Below are 14,657 nucleotides of genomic sequence, written 5' to 3' on the forward strand. Positions count from 1 at the left end.
ATGTTCTACTGAAAGGCAAAGACTAAGTGTGTTTCCACACTAGCTTTTTTTCTGGGAGCGGTCCAGAGTTTCAATTTCTGTTCATCCTAAAATCAGTGCTCTGGGGTTCTCTTCAGTTGGGGATTGGTCCAGTGCACTGCAGGTGTGGAAGCGGTCTACTTCTGGGCCGTGTATGGGCTCATGTAACATAACATGACTGCTTCAACCTATCCCATTACCTCCCCTTCGATCAGTGTATATGTAGTAAATTCACCCTGACGTTGAACTGGAGTGAGATTACTGTAATCAGCTGCCTTTGCTTGATCTTTTCATACATGGACTGGTCATTGTTTCTGCACTGTGAAATGTCATACATCTGAAAATTGCTGTACCATGTTGCTTGAGAGTCTGCATTCAAGCAATATAATAAGAAGCTTTTGGAAATTAAGCCAGCAATGATAATGAGCTCCTATTCTGCTCTAAATGCTCCAAAGCCTTAGGTTTCTGTACATTATTGGCTTCAGGGGTCTCTTAAGTGTCCTATGTATTAGGTGAATGTGACCCTGTCTTGTTTCTGGTGGTGGATGAAGGATGAAGGAAAAAAAACCTTAAAAATTTTAATTGTCCTTGGTGACTTTGTTCCGTTTTGATCTTCTTAAATCATTTAAATTATTGAACAGCTTAAGCTTAACCACAGCTAAGTATGGATATGTTGACTATGAAAATATTTAGTGAAATATTAAAAAAGTATTGCATTAGTATTTATTTAAAAAGTGTCATTATTTTACTGATGCCAAATTGTATCCTAAGATGACAGTGTGGGATAGAGGGGCTTTCTTGGACATGTATTAATAGTTTGATATTTTTATAAAAAGAGGTAAAATTATCATTAAAACGTCTAAATAATAAAACTAATTTAGTAATTGGGAGTAACTCTTGTAAAATGTACAGTTTTTTTTTTTACAGAAATTTAAACAGCTATGCTGCTGATACAGAAAACATGTATCCTCAGTAACCAATCAGAAGGCTTGTTTTATGTGAGGGTGGATGTGATTGGTCGGCCGTGTGTTAGTTCGTCTGACCCAGTGCACTGATCTGCTCCCCGCGCGCTGAGACGCTGAGCCACAGCAGCGCGCGCACGGTCAGTCCGTGTTAATGCGGGTCAGCACGCGCTGTCTGACCTGCTGTCTGTAATCACACACCGCGCGCCGTTACAGCAGGATACAGGTGAGTGTTTGGCGGGGTTACCTGTAGCTACTGTGTCTTGAGTTTATTACTGACTGTATTTTGCGGTGTTAGCCACACTAGCGGCTAACCTGTGTATAATACTGCGGACTGTTACCATGGCAAATGTAAATATGCCGTCACGTGCAACAACCGCTTTTTTTTTTTTTGTTAAAACCCGTATTTTTTATTTCTAACGTTAGCACTGTATGTTACAGCTCCTGTACCTGAACAGTCTTATTTTGTGTGTGTGACATTTTAAAAAATATCAAACAAGACCAGCATTCAACATTAAAATGTCGTTAAAATGTAGTAAAAAAAAAATTAAATAGAAATTATCATGAAAAGGTAAAACTAAATATTTATAGATCAAAGTTAATATTTTAACTTGGAATCAACAGATTTTTGTCTTTGTCACATATTAATTATTATATAATTATCACTTCACATATCTAAATATATGTGTTTAAAAAAAAAAGTGACCTTGGTAAACAGATCGGTTATGGTTCTTACTAATATTAGTGTACAATAAGGAATGTAGAAAAAAGGACATTATCTATACTTTATTAAATGTTGACTCGTTCAAATGTGAATTGGAGCTGCACCATATTTGGAAAAAAATACATTTTGATATTTTATTGCTCTAAGATATATATTGCAATTTTTAAAAATACAAGAAAGTCAGTGATCCAACAAGTCGTGATATTAATAGTACAATCAACTGTGCATCTATGATTGGAGTAAAATAAATGGTATTAGGTAGATTAATAATATTGTAGGTAATGTCATGAAAATGAGAATTTGAGAGTGTTACTTTCTCTTTGTAAGCAGCAAAAAGTGCTGAAATATTTATATTGACACTGCACAAAACATTGCACGCTCTGCGATGTGAATGTTTCTTTCACATAATGCAGATCAAAATGCTTTACAATGCAGTATATTGACAAATGTAAAATTTAAACCAAGTAACACAATGACACCTAGTAGTAGTAGTAGTAGTAGTAGTAGTAGTAGTAGTAGTAGTAGTAGTAGTAATAAAGAATAATATAATCTTCAATATCTTCTTCAAATCAAAAGCAGATTCACAGAAATCTGGTAGTAGGTCAAATAATCAAACCTGACACAAAAAATAAACCCCCCAGTGAGCAAGAAAAAAAAACACCTCAGGGCTGAAGGAAGAAACCTTGGGTGGAACAAAGACTCAACAGAGAGGCCCATCCTCCTCTGGTCAGACTACTTATAAATTATTGATAAGAAGTCACTGTACTATCCTATAAGTCTGTTATGTTCAGGTGTACTGATTTAGTCATAGTAGTGATGGTGGGACTATTGAGTAATGATGGATGGTTAAAGATGCTAATAACAATGGTAATATTAGTTAATAGACAGTGGTTTTAGAGTATCTACCAACATGTCCTGATTTTGCTCCCTCGTTGACTTTTTTGCTATTAAATCTTACAGGTGTTGAATTGGATCCTGCACAGATTTGGATAGATCATAAATCTCCAAGCCCCTCTCTGATTACCTTAGAACAAATATGAGGGATTATCTTTGTCCTCTCATTCTTCCTCACCTCCTGACCCTCATTTTATCTTGCTGTTGGCACATATCAGGTGTTTGTCTCGTGTGTTTCTAATTGGTCACTCGATCTTGAGGATTTGGTGTGTGCGTATGTAAATGTATCCGAGTTGGGTTGTTCCTGCACATAGGAGATGAATTTGTTCCTTTTTGTCAGGGCTTATGTGCCAGCAGTGAGACGGACATGTGGCCCAGTTTGTGTCAACCCAAGAGGGAGATTGACAGCTCTCCAGAAGGCAGACAGAACTGAGTGCAGACGGAGCTGTTCCACCTGAAGCTAAAGCCTCTATTAACCTCGCCAGAAAGTTCCTGACAAATCCACAGGTTAGTGAAGTTTAAGTGGTGAAATTAAAGTTCAGTTTTCAACTTTACATTACAAAAATCAAAGAGAAAAAGAGAATGTTATTTCAGCCTAGTTCGTGACATTATTACCTGTTGCTCTTTCCATTTACTGTAGCGAGGCCTTTGGTAAAATATTAGACAACTAGATAAAAACAGGCTATACCGGTTTTGAAACAATCCAGAATGGTCAGCGGTAATGTTACTCCTGACTCCTCAGCTAAGCCAAGAGCCAAGAGTTCATAGTGGGGATTATCCAGATCACTGGATCAGAATACAGTTACCCAGCACCCAGGCCTCCTACGGCTTGATGGGATGTCCCAGCACACCCTCCATCAGTGATGAGGCATAAAGTGATGTGACCCATAGTTATGTCCCACTATTCATGATTACTCTTGTATGACTGTATGAGTTGACCTCTTGTTGACAGATAGCCTTGTCACACTGCAGAGAGAAATGGAAACAGAAATGTGATGCTAAGTCCCTCTTTGCAAGCTACAAGCAATTCTAACGACATGGTTGATTGGGTTTCAGTGTGGGGATGCAACATCACGTAGCTTTGCACATTCACACTCATGCTGATGAGTAAAACAATCAGAATGTTTGAAAATCTGCAATGTTTATGTGTTTTATGTGTTCAGCTTTTCCCATCAAATAATCTGACTGTATTTTTATTCCTTAGCTTAATATGAAATATATACAATTTAAATGGTAAAAACAAGGCAGAGATATTTATTTAGCACTTTTTACAATCTGGAAATATGGCAAAATTGAGCAAAACAAACGGAACATGCAAACCCAAGTGAACAGGCCATGAGATTGTCTTTGTGACAATAAAACACTTTTGGCTCAGTATTTCTGGTTTGTGCACTGATCTCAGTCCAGCAGTGACAGTGATGTGTTTAACAACTCCAGCTGCACTGCTGTTTGTGATCCATGTATTTCAAATAATACCTGCTCTGGAATCCTGTGTTGAAGGTATAAGGAGGTGAAGGACGCAATTTCAGTATGCAGAGAAACAGATGGATTACAGTCTGTAATTATAAAACTACAAAAATGCTCCTATATGGAAAGGTGGTGGAAGTAATATAATTGTTATACATACTATCTTGGTCAAATGCAGCTCAGTTTTATTTTATGCTTTATATCTTATATATTTTTGGTGTATTGCATTGTTGTTTCATTCTCTCTACACAATGGATATTCTTTCTCTGTACAAATGTTGAATACATTCATACATCAAATCTCTACATTTTTAAACCCTATATCTCTGCACAACATTACAGATACCAGAGGCCTTAATGATTTTAAATAGACTTACCCCTGTGTTTCCTCTAACCTTAGCATGGGGCTTCCTGCAGAGAGTTCAGACCCCCAGGACTCCTATCAGTGTGAGCCCAAAGCAGGGGAGGAGGGAGAGGGCTGGGGTAGTGACGGCCATGCTGAAGCCGGCACCCCAACCCCTTTATCTACAGGGAACAAGAAGAAAAAGAAAAAGAAGAAGAGGTAAGCTCTTTACATCATTGTATGTTGTTCTATAAGTAGCCAAGATATATGATTTCAATTGTACAAATAAAACAAGAGATAAAATGCAGCCATTTATTAAACTTGGTTTATATAACTATATAACTGTCAGTGGTGAGCAAAGTGATTTAGGAGCTCTTAAGAGTGCACAGGTCTGTCCTTTTGTCTGCTTCTTCTCTTCCAGATGATTGTGGATCAATCTCACAAACTGTAAATATGAAAGTGGTGAGTTGTTCATTTATATATAATATTATAAGATTAAAGATATATTTCACACTTTTTTAGGATAATTTCTGTGCTTTATTACGGCTAGCTCATTCACATAAAAAGAAGGGGACATTAAAAGAAGGGGAGACAACACTGAGTTCAATTACTCAATAAAGACAAATCATATTATATATGTTATTATAAGAACCAAACTAAATCTAACCATACAGGCCAATTCTGGATTTTTAGTTTCCCTGCACTAACTCATTTTATACACTATTAAAAAGGCCAACAGGCACAAACTGAATTTCACCAGTACATGGTTTTAAAGGACACATTTGTAAGTAAAATAAAAATTATGAAACTGTTTAGTATTATATTTTGATGGATGCATCATTCAGCACAAATCAATTTAAATATAAATGCTGAAGTGGTCCTTCTAGATAAAAAAAAAGATGATTAAATTATTAAGAAAATATCTAGTCCACTTTCAGTTCTTTGGTGTTTTGCTGTTCTCTGAACTTTCTGTTCTTTCTGTAAGTGCGCCGAGCTGCTCGCAAATATGGTCTGCGAGAGGCTGGAGAGGGAGAAGACTGGACGTTGTTTTGGACAGATTGTTCTGTCTCTTTGGATAGAGTAATGGATATGAAGCGATACCAGGTATTTATATTTTATACACCTATCGTACACTTAGCCAGTGTTGACATGCTGAGACCATCTGTGCTTTCTTCCATACAGAAAATCAACCACTTTCCAGGAATGAGTGAGATCTGCAGGAAAGATCTTTTAGCCAGAAACATGAACCGTATGTTAAAACTCTTTCCCAAAGACTACAACATCTTTCCCCGGACATGGTGCCTCCCTGCAGAGTAAGCTTTTTTTTTTAAACCTCTATCACATATAATATTAATCACACACACATTAATAATATATAAAATTAAACAGTGAAATAATGTTATTTATGAAATATCTTTGACTTACAAGACAATATACAGGTAAATACTTGTTTATACATGCTTTAGTTACAGTGATTTTCAAGCCTACACGAGAGCCAAAAAGCACAAAATGTACATCTGCAAGCCAGACTCTGGGTGCCAGGGTCGTGGTATCTTTCTCACCAAGTCCAACAAGGACATTCGCCCAGGGGAACACATGATCTGTCAGGTGTATGTATCCAGGGTAAGACACTATTAATGAATCCGCACTGCTGTTACAGTAACCAAAACTCTCTTCTCATGTGCTTTCTATGTTACGGATACACACTCACAGTCTCACAGGTGCTCTATGATGTTTAAATTCATTTTAAACTTTTCTTTCCACAGCCGTTCATAATTGACGGATTCAAGTTTGACCTGCGCGTTTATGTGTTGGTGACTAGCTGTGACCCCTTTCGCATCTTTGTATATAACGAGGGTCTGGCCCGCTTCTGTACCAATCTGTACAATGAGCCCACCAGCAGCAACATGGTGAGTGACTTACAGAATTCAGTGTGCTGACTGTGATAGTGACAGTATTTAAAATAGGAACAGTAACAAAGATTAACAATACATTTTTCCTTAAAGGGTGATGTTTGCATGCATCTGACCAACTATGCCATCAACAAGCACAGTGAGAATTTTGTGCGGGATGATGACACAGGCAGCAAACGGTACTGTTTTTCCTTTTATGGTTCAAATAGCATCTCACATTAAAAATAAAGCTTTTTAAAGCTCAAATTATAAAAATGTGTCACAATGGGTTAAATAAAGCATCTGTGATTATCCGTGTAAATTCTGAACGACATTTTAGCATTCATTAGTATGTATTTTTATCAACTAAGAATCTACTTTGGTCTTGAATGTTTTAATGTATACACAGGAAGCTGTCTACTCTTAACAAGCATCTGGAGGCCATGTGTTACAACACAGAGAAAGTGTGGGTGGACATTGAGGATGTGATTATAAAGACCCTTATCTCTGCTCACCCAATTCTAAAGCACAACTATCATACCTGCTTTCCCAACCACGCCTCAGGGAGTGCATGTTTTGAGATCCTCGGCTTTGATGTTTTGCTGGATCATCGGCTCAAGCCCTGGCTTCTGGAGGTGGGCTGTTTTATATAGTCATATATGTCCTATATATATATATATATATATATATATATATATATATATATATATATATAATAGAAGTTGTTAGTTGTTGCGTTCACATACATTTTTGGACCCTTTCTATGTTTGTTTGAAGGTCAACCATTCTCCAAGCTTCACTACAGATTCTCGCTTGGACCGTGAAGTAAAGGATGGTTTGTTGTATGACACTCTGGTGCTGATTAACCTGGGGGCATGTGATCGCAGAAAGATTATGGAAGAGGAGAAGCGAAGGGTGAAAGAACGACTACAGCAGAATCGCTCAAGAGAGGCCAGGTCCTACATTCTGCATTAGCACACAGTCACAGACATTGTGAACATGCTACCAATTATACAGATGATAAACTAAAATATTTGCTCAAAAGTACAGATAGTTCGGTATAGCTTGGAAAACTACTTAAAAATATAATGATTAAAAATTGAGGGTCCCTTTTTTATTTTATTACACATAGGCAGAGTTAAATTCAGGAATTGCCAATAAAGGTGTTGGTAACAAATAGATTTTAGAGATACTCAGCTATATAATTTATTTTATGGCTCAACATACTGTATCTGCATAGCTGTCTTACTCATAGTTTTCCCTCGAGGGGATAATGTTATCACTCTTGTAAAATTCTGAAACTCTTGTAAAGTTTTCCATCATCCATCTCCATATGTCCATTAGGATACATATGTCTATAAGTTCCTATTAATCATATTTTTTAATTATGCATCCACACCAGTACAGTACAAATGACCCTCACTTTGAAAAAGCTTCCTGCTTTTTTACACATTCTCCCTTTATTTTAATCTTTTCTATTAACAGGAGTGAAGAACTTCGGCAGTCCCATGCAACCAATATGGAGCAAATGGAGAGATATGAAAGCAAACACTTGGGAGGATTCCGACGAATCTACCCCAGAGAAGGTGGAGAGAAATACGAGAAGTACTTCAAACACAGTAGCTCACTCTTCCAGGAGACAGCAGCCTCCAAAGCCAGGGAGGAGTGTGCTAGGTGCGTGCTTCATATTATTGCATTATTGTCTGGTCACAAGCGCATATACCGTGCATGAAATAAGTCAATAAAGAGTTTAAATTAGGATGTTTCTGTGTTGATTAGAGTAAGAGATAAAATGTATGAACATCAGTTAGCAGTCTTTGTGTGCATATATCTAGGCAGCAGCTGCAGGAGCTGCGTCTGAAAGAAGAGCAGAAGGGAAATCACAGACGGGACCTGCAAGGAGAATCTGCTGGGGAAAGAGCCAAACCACGAAAATCTCAGACTCACTCCACACACCCCGGCACAAACTCTGAACAACAAGATGTGAGTTGTCTTCCAACATATTCTTGTGTTTTTAATAGATCTTTACATTTTGAACTATGTGAGTTTAGTCAATGTGGAAGAAGTTCTGTGAATACAATTGTTTAATTGTACAGTTGCACAATTCAGCAACTATTCACATTCACTATTTCATCCACTGCCATAAATGTGGGTGGCACAGGGATACTGCAGGTCATGCATGTGTTGCACAGTTTCGGGGCCTGGAGTTGTGAGTTCAATCCCTGCTCTGGTTACTGTCTGTGAGGAGCTTGGTCTTGCTACATTAGCCTGGGTGTAGGTGTGTAAAAGTGTTCTTGTGTATGATATCTTGCAATACCCACCTTAACCCTGACTAAAAAGACATGTATTAGATAGCTAAGACGGATAAATGACTGACTGGCTCAGATGTGATGGTGTTAAGTTATTTGCCCACTAGAGGGAGCTAAAACATTGTTTAATGAACCTGTCCTGGTGCAAAGGAATGGAGAGTCATGAATAACTATGATTATACAGTATATTTATCTATCTATCTTGATTCATTTAAATAAATACATCCACCTTAAAACAAATTCTTTTTTCTAACCTCCCATATCCATACCTGTAAATTTCTCTGGTGGATTTTCTTTTCTTTAGTTCCTCTCCATGCCTTCACAACCTTCTTCAGGAGTAGACAATTCTCAAGTTCTGGATGTGTCAGAAGAAGAGGAGGTGGAGCGAGTGAATGGACTCCTCCAAAGGGAGAATTTGCTGCGGGACTTAGGTGTGGTCGACCAGGTGTACAGGCTATTTCAAGACACCCAGCGTCAGTCTGATCCTGCCAAACACCAACAAGAACAGGCCAATTTTCATTCATGTAACAGACATGATAAAGTGAGCAAGGTAAGGAGGCATGAAGAAGTGTAGTAGAAGAAACCTGTCTATTGTTTTGGCAAGACATGTGAGAAGTCAAAACCCAGACCTCTCTCCCTAACGGTTGTTTAAACTGAATTTACAGAGGCATAGCAATTAAACCCGCTGTCTAGATGTATATTTGGACAATTGTTTTTTAATCCAGAATGTTGTTGTATTTAGGTCATATCAAAGTGCTTCTTTTTTGTGTTGTGTTTCAACCTTGACCACTAGAAAACAGTATTGCAATCTATCTTCTAATCTGACTTTTATGATTGGATAAAAAAAAAGAAGTTTATTTTCTCGTATGACAATTTTCCTAAAATTTGATTTAAGCAATTGCACTATGTCGCCTTGCTCACAGTATTGCAAAACAATTGTATGTACTTATGCAGATGGATTCTCTGGCAGAGTTCTGGAGGCAAAAGCATCCTTGCGCTGTGATTCAGAGGCAGGTCCCTCCAGGAGCTAAGCCCTGTCTGCGGTACGTTCCTACTCGCCTCCTGCAGCAGGACACGCACTGGCTCACACGGGAGTCTGGACCTGCTCGGCCAGCGCTGACTGAGCAAAGCAGTCTGCAGCGCTATGTGCTGGAACTGACAACAGCGACAACAGAGGCTGAGAAGCAAGCCAGAACAGATCATAGGAGGGCCAGTAGTGCTCATCGAGTGCATTGCACAAGTAAGCAAATCCACCCATTTCATGCATGTTTGCAAAAAATATATTATTCCATTTTTCATTTTTCTTCTCATAAACTAATTCTCTACATCTTTTTGTGACTTCTGTGGTCTAAAATGAAAAATGAACTGTTATGCAGGACATAACTATCAAATTTATCTGAATTACAAATTATGCTTTGTGCGGTTACATTTAATGACTGGCTGCATTATTTGTAATATTTATTATATATTAGAAGTGTAAGAAAAAATGTATATGGCTTATCTAAGTTCAAAATACTTTGTTTTGCAATACTGTATATATTTTGAAAGATAGTGGCGGACTGTGGTTTATTTAGTGTTGTCTTGATAGCAGTTTTACACTCTGTCTTTATATCTCACTTTTATGAAAGTATATTTTGTACAGATTGTATAAATATACAGTTACAGTATTCCTAAAATTTGACTTAAACCATCACAATATATCCCCTTGCTTACAGTATCACAATATTTTGCAATACTTAAAAAATGTCTTTTGCATAAATATTTAACCTTTACACAGTTTACACAGATGTAAAATATTGCTCAAAAAATAACCTTTGCGTAATGTACATGTAAATGTAAAACATGCATAGGAAAGAAAAAGGCTGTAAACTAATTTTCATGTGAGCGTTGAACAGTTTTCAAAGTTTGGTTAAATTTTCTTGGTGATGTGAGGAAAGCTACTTTGTGAAGTAACTTTTCGTTGTATGTAAACATTCACCCTTCCTTCTTCAGATGCTGGTCCTTTAATAAAACAAGGCACTATAAGGTCCTCTTTTGCGGAGTCAAGGACACAAGCTGCAGTGACGGCTGTGCCACAGCTGGTTTCCAGAGGACTCCACTATGCTCCAGTATCTTCTCACCCTAAAACCATGCAGAGTCTGTTCATCATCTCCACCTCAGCCCCTCTGGTCCCAAGACCAGAGCTCTCATATACCCTCCGCAAAGCTCCCCGCAAAGAACCCCAGCTGGGCCACTGATGTGGAGGGCATCACTGCTCAGAAAACAGTTCTCAACAGCCAAGCTGAGGAATCAACAGAACACTTCCCTGCAGTACCTCAGCTCCAGACAGCTTTTTTGATCAATTGTATTTTTATATTAAAGAACTTGGGGGTTCTCTTTTAAACAGTGGTGTAAAGAATTGCATCATTAACTTGGTATTAAGAGACTGGTGCCTGATGTAAGTAACTGATTTTTTTTATGTAACTGAGCCAGTTGGAAACATATTTAAATAAAAATCACTTTCGTGATGATGCCTCTTTTCCATTTTTAAATCTTTTTGGTGACTGCTGGTTTCTTATTGGTAAACAGCAAATAAGCAAATAGGTGGAATTAGAATGTAGAATTGTGTATAATTTTTCTTTTTACAGCTTTACAATAAATATTTTAAACTTGTACTATTTACAGCTGGTAAATGTTGCTAAATTTAATCTTGGGAAGTGATTTGGACCTTTTTTAAAGGATATTAATCTTTAAACAGGTGAGTTAAATTTTCCAAATGTGATCGTAATTATTTAAATAAATATTTTCTTAATTGATTAATATATTTTCAAAGAGTTATAATTTAAATGAATGCTGAATGATATTAAAATGCATTGTAATATTTTGTTTTGCAATAAATGTTAAATGTAATATTAAAAATATAGGAATTTTCACTACATTTCTAATAAATGCAGTGATTCAGCATGTCAGGATATCAATAAAGAACTGTGGTAAAATAACTAATATTGGGCAGATTGTTTTGTTATGAAAAATAAGAACATTGAAACTTTTGTTTAAAGAAAACCCAATCTTATAAAAAGTGATTTAGATTTCAATATTTCTAAAGTGATTTAAACTTTATTATTTTAATAGTTTCGAAAGCCTTTTTAACACTTGTTTTAAAAGGTATTCTATTCTAATTTGGAGGCGTACTCAGAGTGGAGGCAAAGAACTGTGAGTGTGACATTTGATCACGTGGGTCAGTTAAATAATTGGAAACATTTGTCTCAATTTAAATCGTTTCAAAAAAACAATTTTGGTCTTTTAAAAGGTGACTCCAGTAATTTCTGAACTGATCCCAATTATTTGAAAGAGATTTTCATCATTTGACAAATTATTGCATTATATTTTCATGAATGTTTTTAAAAATGTTTTTTTTTTATCTTTTCAAATCCAAAATGAATTTAATTTTAATCTTTTCAATACCAATTAGGATTTTTTTAAAACAAAATCTTAGGTTATTTAAAACATTTATGCAATTAATTTAAATATTTTGCAGATGATTTACTGTTTTGAAGAGTGATTTGGATCTTTTGGTATATTATTAATTTTATAAATGTTTGCTTGTGTCTCTGTAGGACTGTTTAGCTCTCTGTAAGGAATAGGTGTTCATAGGAATTTCAACAATCCCAGTATTGTGTGAGGCAGCCAAGGTAAGAGTATCAGATTGTGTGTGTATGAGACATTTTGTATTTTCTAAAATCTATACCATATGCAGCGCAGGGAAAATCTTTAAAAAACCTCTGCTTTTCTAATACCTTAAGATTATACAGAAATAAAACAAAAATCAGATGGAAATATGTATTTCTCACAGGTTTCAGACACAAGGAACGGATGTGTTTGTTTTTAAGAACAAATTTTAACAAAAAAGTTCTTATTTTTTTCTTCTAATGACCTTCTTGGCTAACGTGTGTCAACAGATTCCAACATAACAAAAAAACACAGTAAGCGTGAGTGCTGCGTGGCACTTATTAAGTGCAGTTTTTCCGCCTTACTTGATCAGGGGTGGGTATCCTAAAAGCTTCGTAACGTTAACTATTCCTAAAGAACGATCGTTAAATAAAGAGTGTTTCCCAAATCTTTACGTAACTGAAGTACTACTGAACTCGCTCGCAAATCAACGAGTAAGCCAACCCAGTCGTTATTCTGAAAGAACCTCTTTAAGTGGATTATAGTTCAAACAAAAGAGACGCCAATTTGGAGGGAGAAAACGGCATGATCAATAATGATATATTATATTATATTATATTATATTATATTATATTATATTATATTTGTAGCTTGTAGTCTAATTGGGCACTTTTTAATTAACATATTAAACCCATGCATAAATCATTCAAATCCAGATTGGCGATGGTAGAGCTCTTCAAATCAATGCTGCAATCGATGAATTCTTGCAGCAAACTGGTCTGTGCAAAGCTGCTGTCCGTGCATTCTGTAACTGTGCCATGCACGCCCCTATATTAAATTCCCACCAGGCCGGGAATTACAGGACAACACAATATAATTCCATGCCATTGGAAAATTCCTGGTACTGGTGCTCCAGTGCATGGGACGCCTATCCCAAAATACACTCAGTATTTGATTAATCTCAGCATAGATAATGTGCATGATTGAGTCAATGGAAGTTTTTCCATTAATAATTTTTTTTAGGCTCTGAGTTACATTAGTTATAAAAATGGGTCACTGGTGAGGCATTATTATCGAATAAATATTTTTTTCTAAACAATGATTGGTCTGATTGTATTGTAAAGAAAGCTGCTTAAAACGAATTTTATATAATACATCGAGATAATACATATTCAAGAATAAAACACAAATAAGATATATTTTTTATTTTTACGCTTAAAGGTTTCAGATTCAACGAATGTATGTGTTAGTTTTAAAGAACAAATTTTCTTTACTTTTTTTAGATACTAATTCTTGACTTCTGAGTGCAACGCAACACTTAAAATGAGATCAAAGGTGTGTAAATCTTTAGCCGACGCAGGAAACACACACACACACACACACACACACACACACACACACACACACACACACACACACACACACACACACACACGGGATACAATAGAAACACAAATTGTGCAGAAAACATTTTAGTCAAAAGTATGAACTTTTTCAAACTTTAAGAAATTAAGTAGTCATATATGAATATTTTAAGAAATATGATCATTTTTATATAATCATAATCGTAAAACAATAATAATAAAATATTTTCATACATCCATTTAATTAAATATATGGATACACTATAAAAACATATAGCGAATAAATGCCTCTATAGAAATGCACCAAAATTAGTTGAAATAAATGTTTTTTAAACAAACTTCCGTTGAACGAAGTTAACCCCCACCCCATTTTAATTCTACTACTACTATATACTGAAATGTCCGTTTTAATAAATTAGACTAAAAATTATGTCAAACAAATTTCCTAATTTTATTTTTAAAACCGTGTCAGATAAATCGTGACTGTGGATAATGGTTTAACACTTTAAAGGTTTTATTTTTATGAAACCAGATTTGTGAAAAATTTTGAATCCCAAAGATCTGAGATCACTTTTACCGGAGTGACTCTGTGGGTCAATTTTACGTGCTGAAGACTTGTAGACTTGTCTTTGGTTTGTCTTGCAAAACACGATTCTCTTGATTTTGTAAGTCCAGAAAAGTGACCGAATAATTAAATATATATAAGTATTATTTTATTTAATAAGTTTTGGCTGATGTAGGCACGGAGAATGCAATTCTGATTTTTGCCACAAGGCGGCGGTGCTGCTTTACAGTGGGCTGCGACAAATCCTGTCTGCGCTTTCTTAACAAATCAAAATATCAACAAATCCAAACTAAACGTGGTCAAATACATAGTCATACACAGTAGTACAATTAGCAATAAAGTGTTTTGACAACTTTAATGAAAAGTCCTGTTTGTGATGCGTGAAGGGCGGGGGTTTATCATGTTTGTTTTTTAATGTATATGTATCGTTTATCGTTGTTAAATAAATAAAGTATTACGACTAAAGAAAATA

General features: G+C 36.0%; 1 protein-coding gene across 2 annotated transcripts; it reads left to right on the forward strand.

The window, feature by feature from the left end:
- The first annotated feature begins 1,053 nt into the window (after window positions 1-1,053).
- Window positions 1,054-11,115, forward strand: ttll6 (tubulin tyrosine ligase-like family, member 6). Of its 2 annotated transcripts, XM_049465139.1 has the most exons (16): window positions 1,054-1,206; window positions 2,939-3,105; window positions 4,465-4,625; window positions 4,831-4,869; window positions 5,393-5,511; window positions 5,590-5,720; window positions 5,874-6,030; window positions 6,174-6,317; window positions 6,414-6,499; window positions 6,709-6,934; window positions 7,077-7,255; window positions 7,785-7,973; window positions 8,135-8,282; window positions 8,913-9,158; window positions 9,563-9,848; window positions 10,601-11,115. In XM_049465139.1, the coding sequence occupies exons 3-16, from the start codon at window positions 4,466-4,468 to the stop codon at window positions 10,843-10,845; spliced, it is 2,355 nt and encodes a 784-aa protein (XP_049321096.1). In that variant the 5' UTR covers window positions 1,054-1,206; window positions 2,939-3,105; window position 4,465; the 3' UTR covers window positions 10,846-11,115. The 2 variants fall into 2 exon arrangements, with proteins under 2 accessions (XP_049321096.1, XP_022524630.2); XM_022668909.2 differs by lacking the exons at window positions 1,054-1,206; window positions 2,939-3,105 and having other exon boundaries at window positions 4,511-4,626; window positions 4,829-4,869.
- Window positions 11,116-14,657: the final 3,542 nt, after the last annotated feature.

The sequence above is a fragment of the Astyanax mexicanus genome, chromosome 15, assembly GCF_023375975.1.
Source record: "Astyanax mexicanus isolate ESR-SI-001 chromosome 15, AstMex3_surface, whole genome shotgun sequence".
Taxonomy (NCBI): domain Eukaryota; kingdom Metazoa; phylum Chordata; class Actinopteri; order Characiformes; family Acestrorhamphidae; genus Astyanax; species Astyanax mexicanus.

What these genes read in the sequence shown, in the direction of transcription:
- ttll6 (XM_049465139.1), top strand. Translation starts at nt 4,466, where the DNA reads ATGGGGCTTCCTGCAGAGAGTTCAGACCCCCAGGACTCCTATCAGTGT. An exon ending in AATCGCTCAAGAGAGGCCAG is followed by an intron (nt 7,256 to 7,784) that starts GTCCTACATTCT and finishes TTCTATTAACAG; the next exon opens with GAGTGAAGAACTTCGGCAGT. An exon ending in GCCAGGGAGGAGTGTGCTAG is followed by an intron (nt 7,974 to 8,134) that starts GTGCGTGCTTCA and finishes GCATATATCTAG; the next exon opens with GCAGCAGCTGCAGGAGCTGC.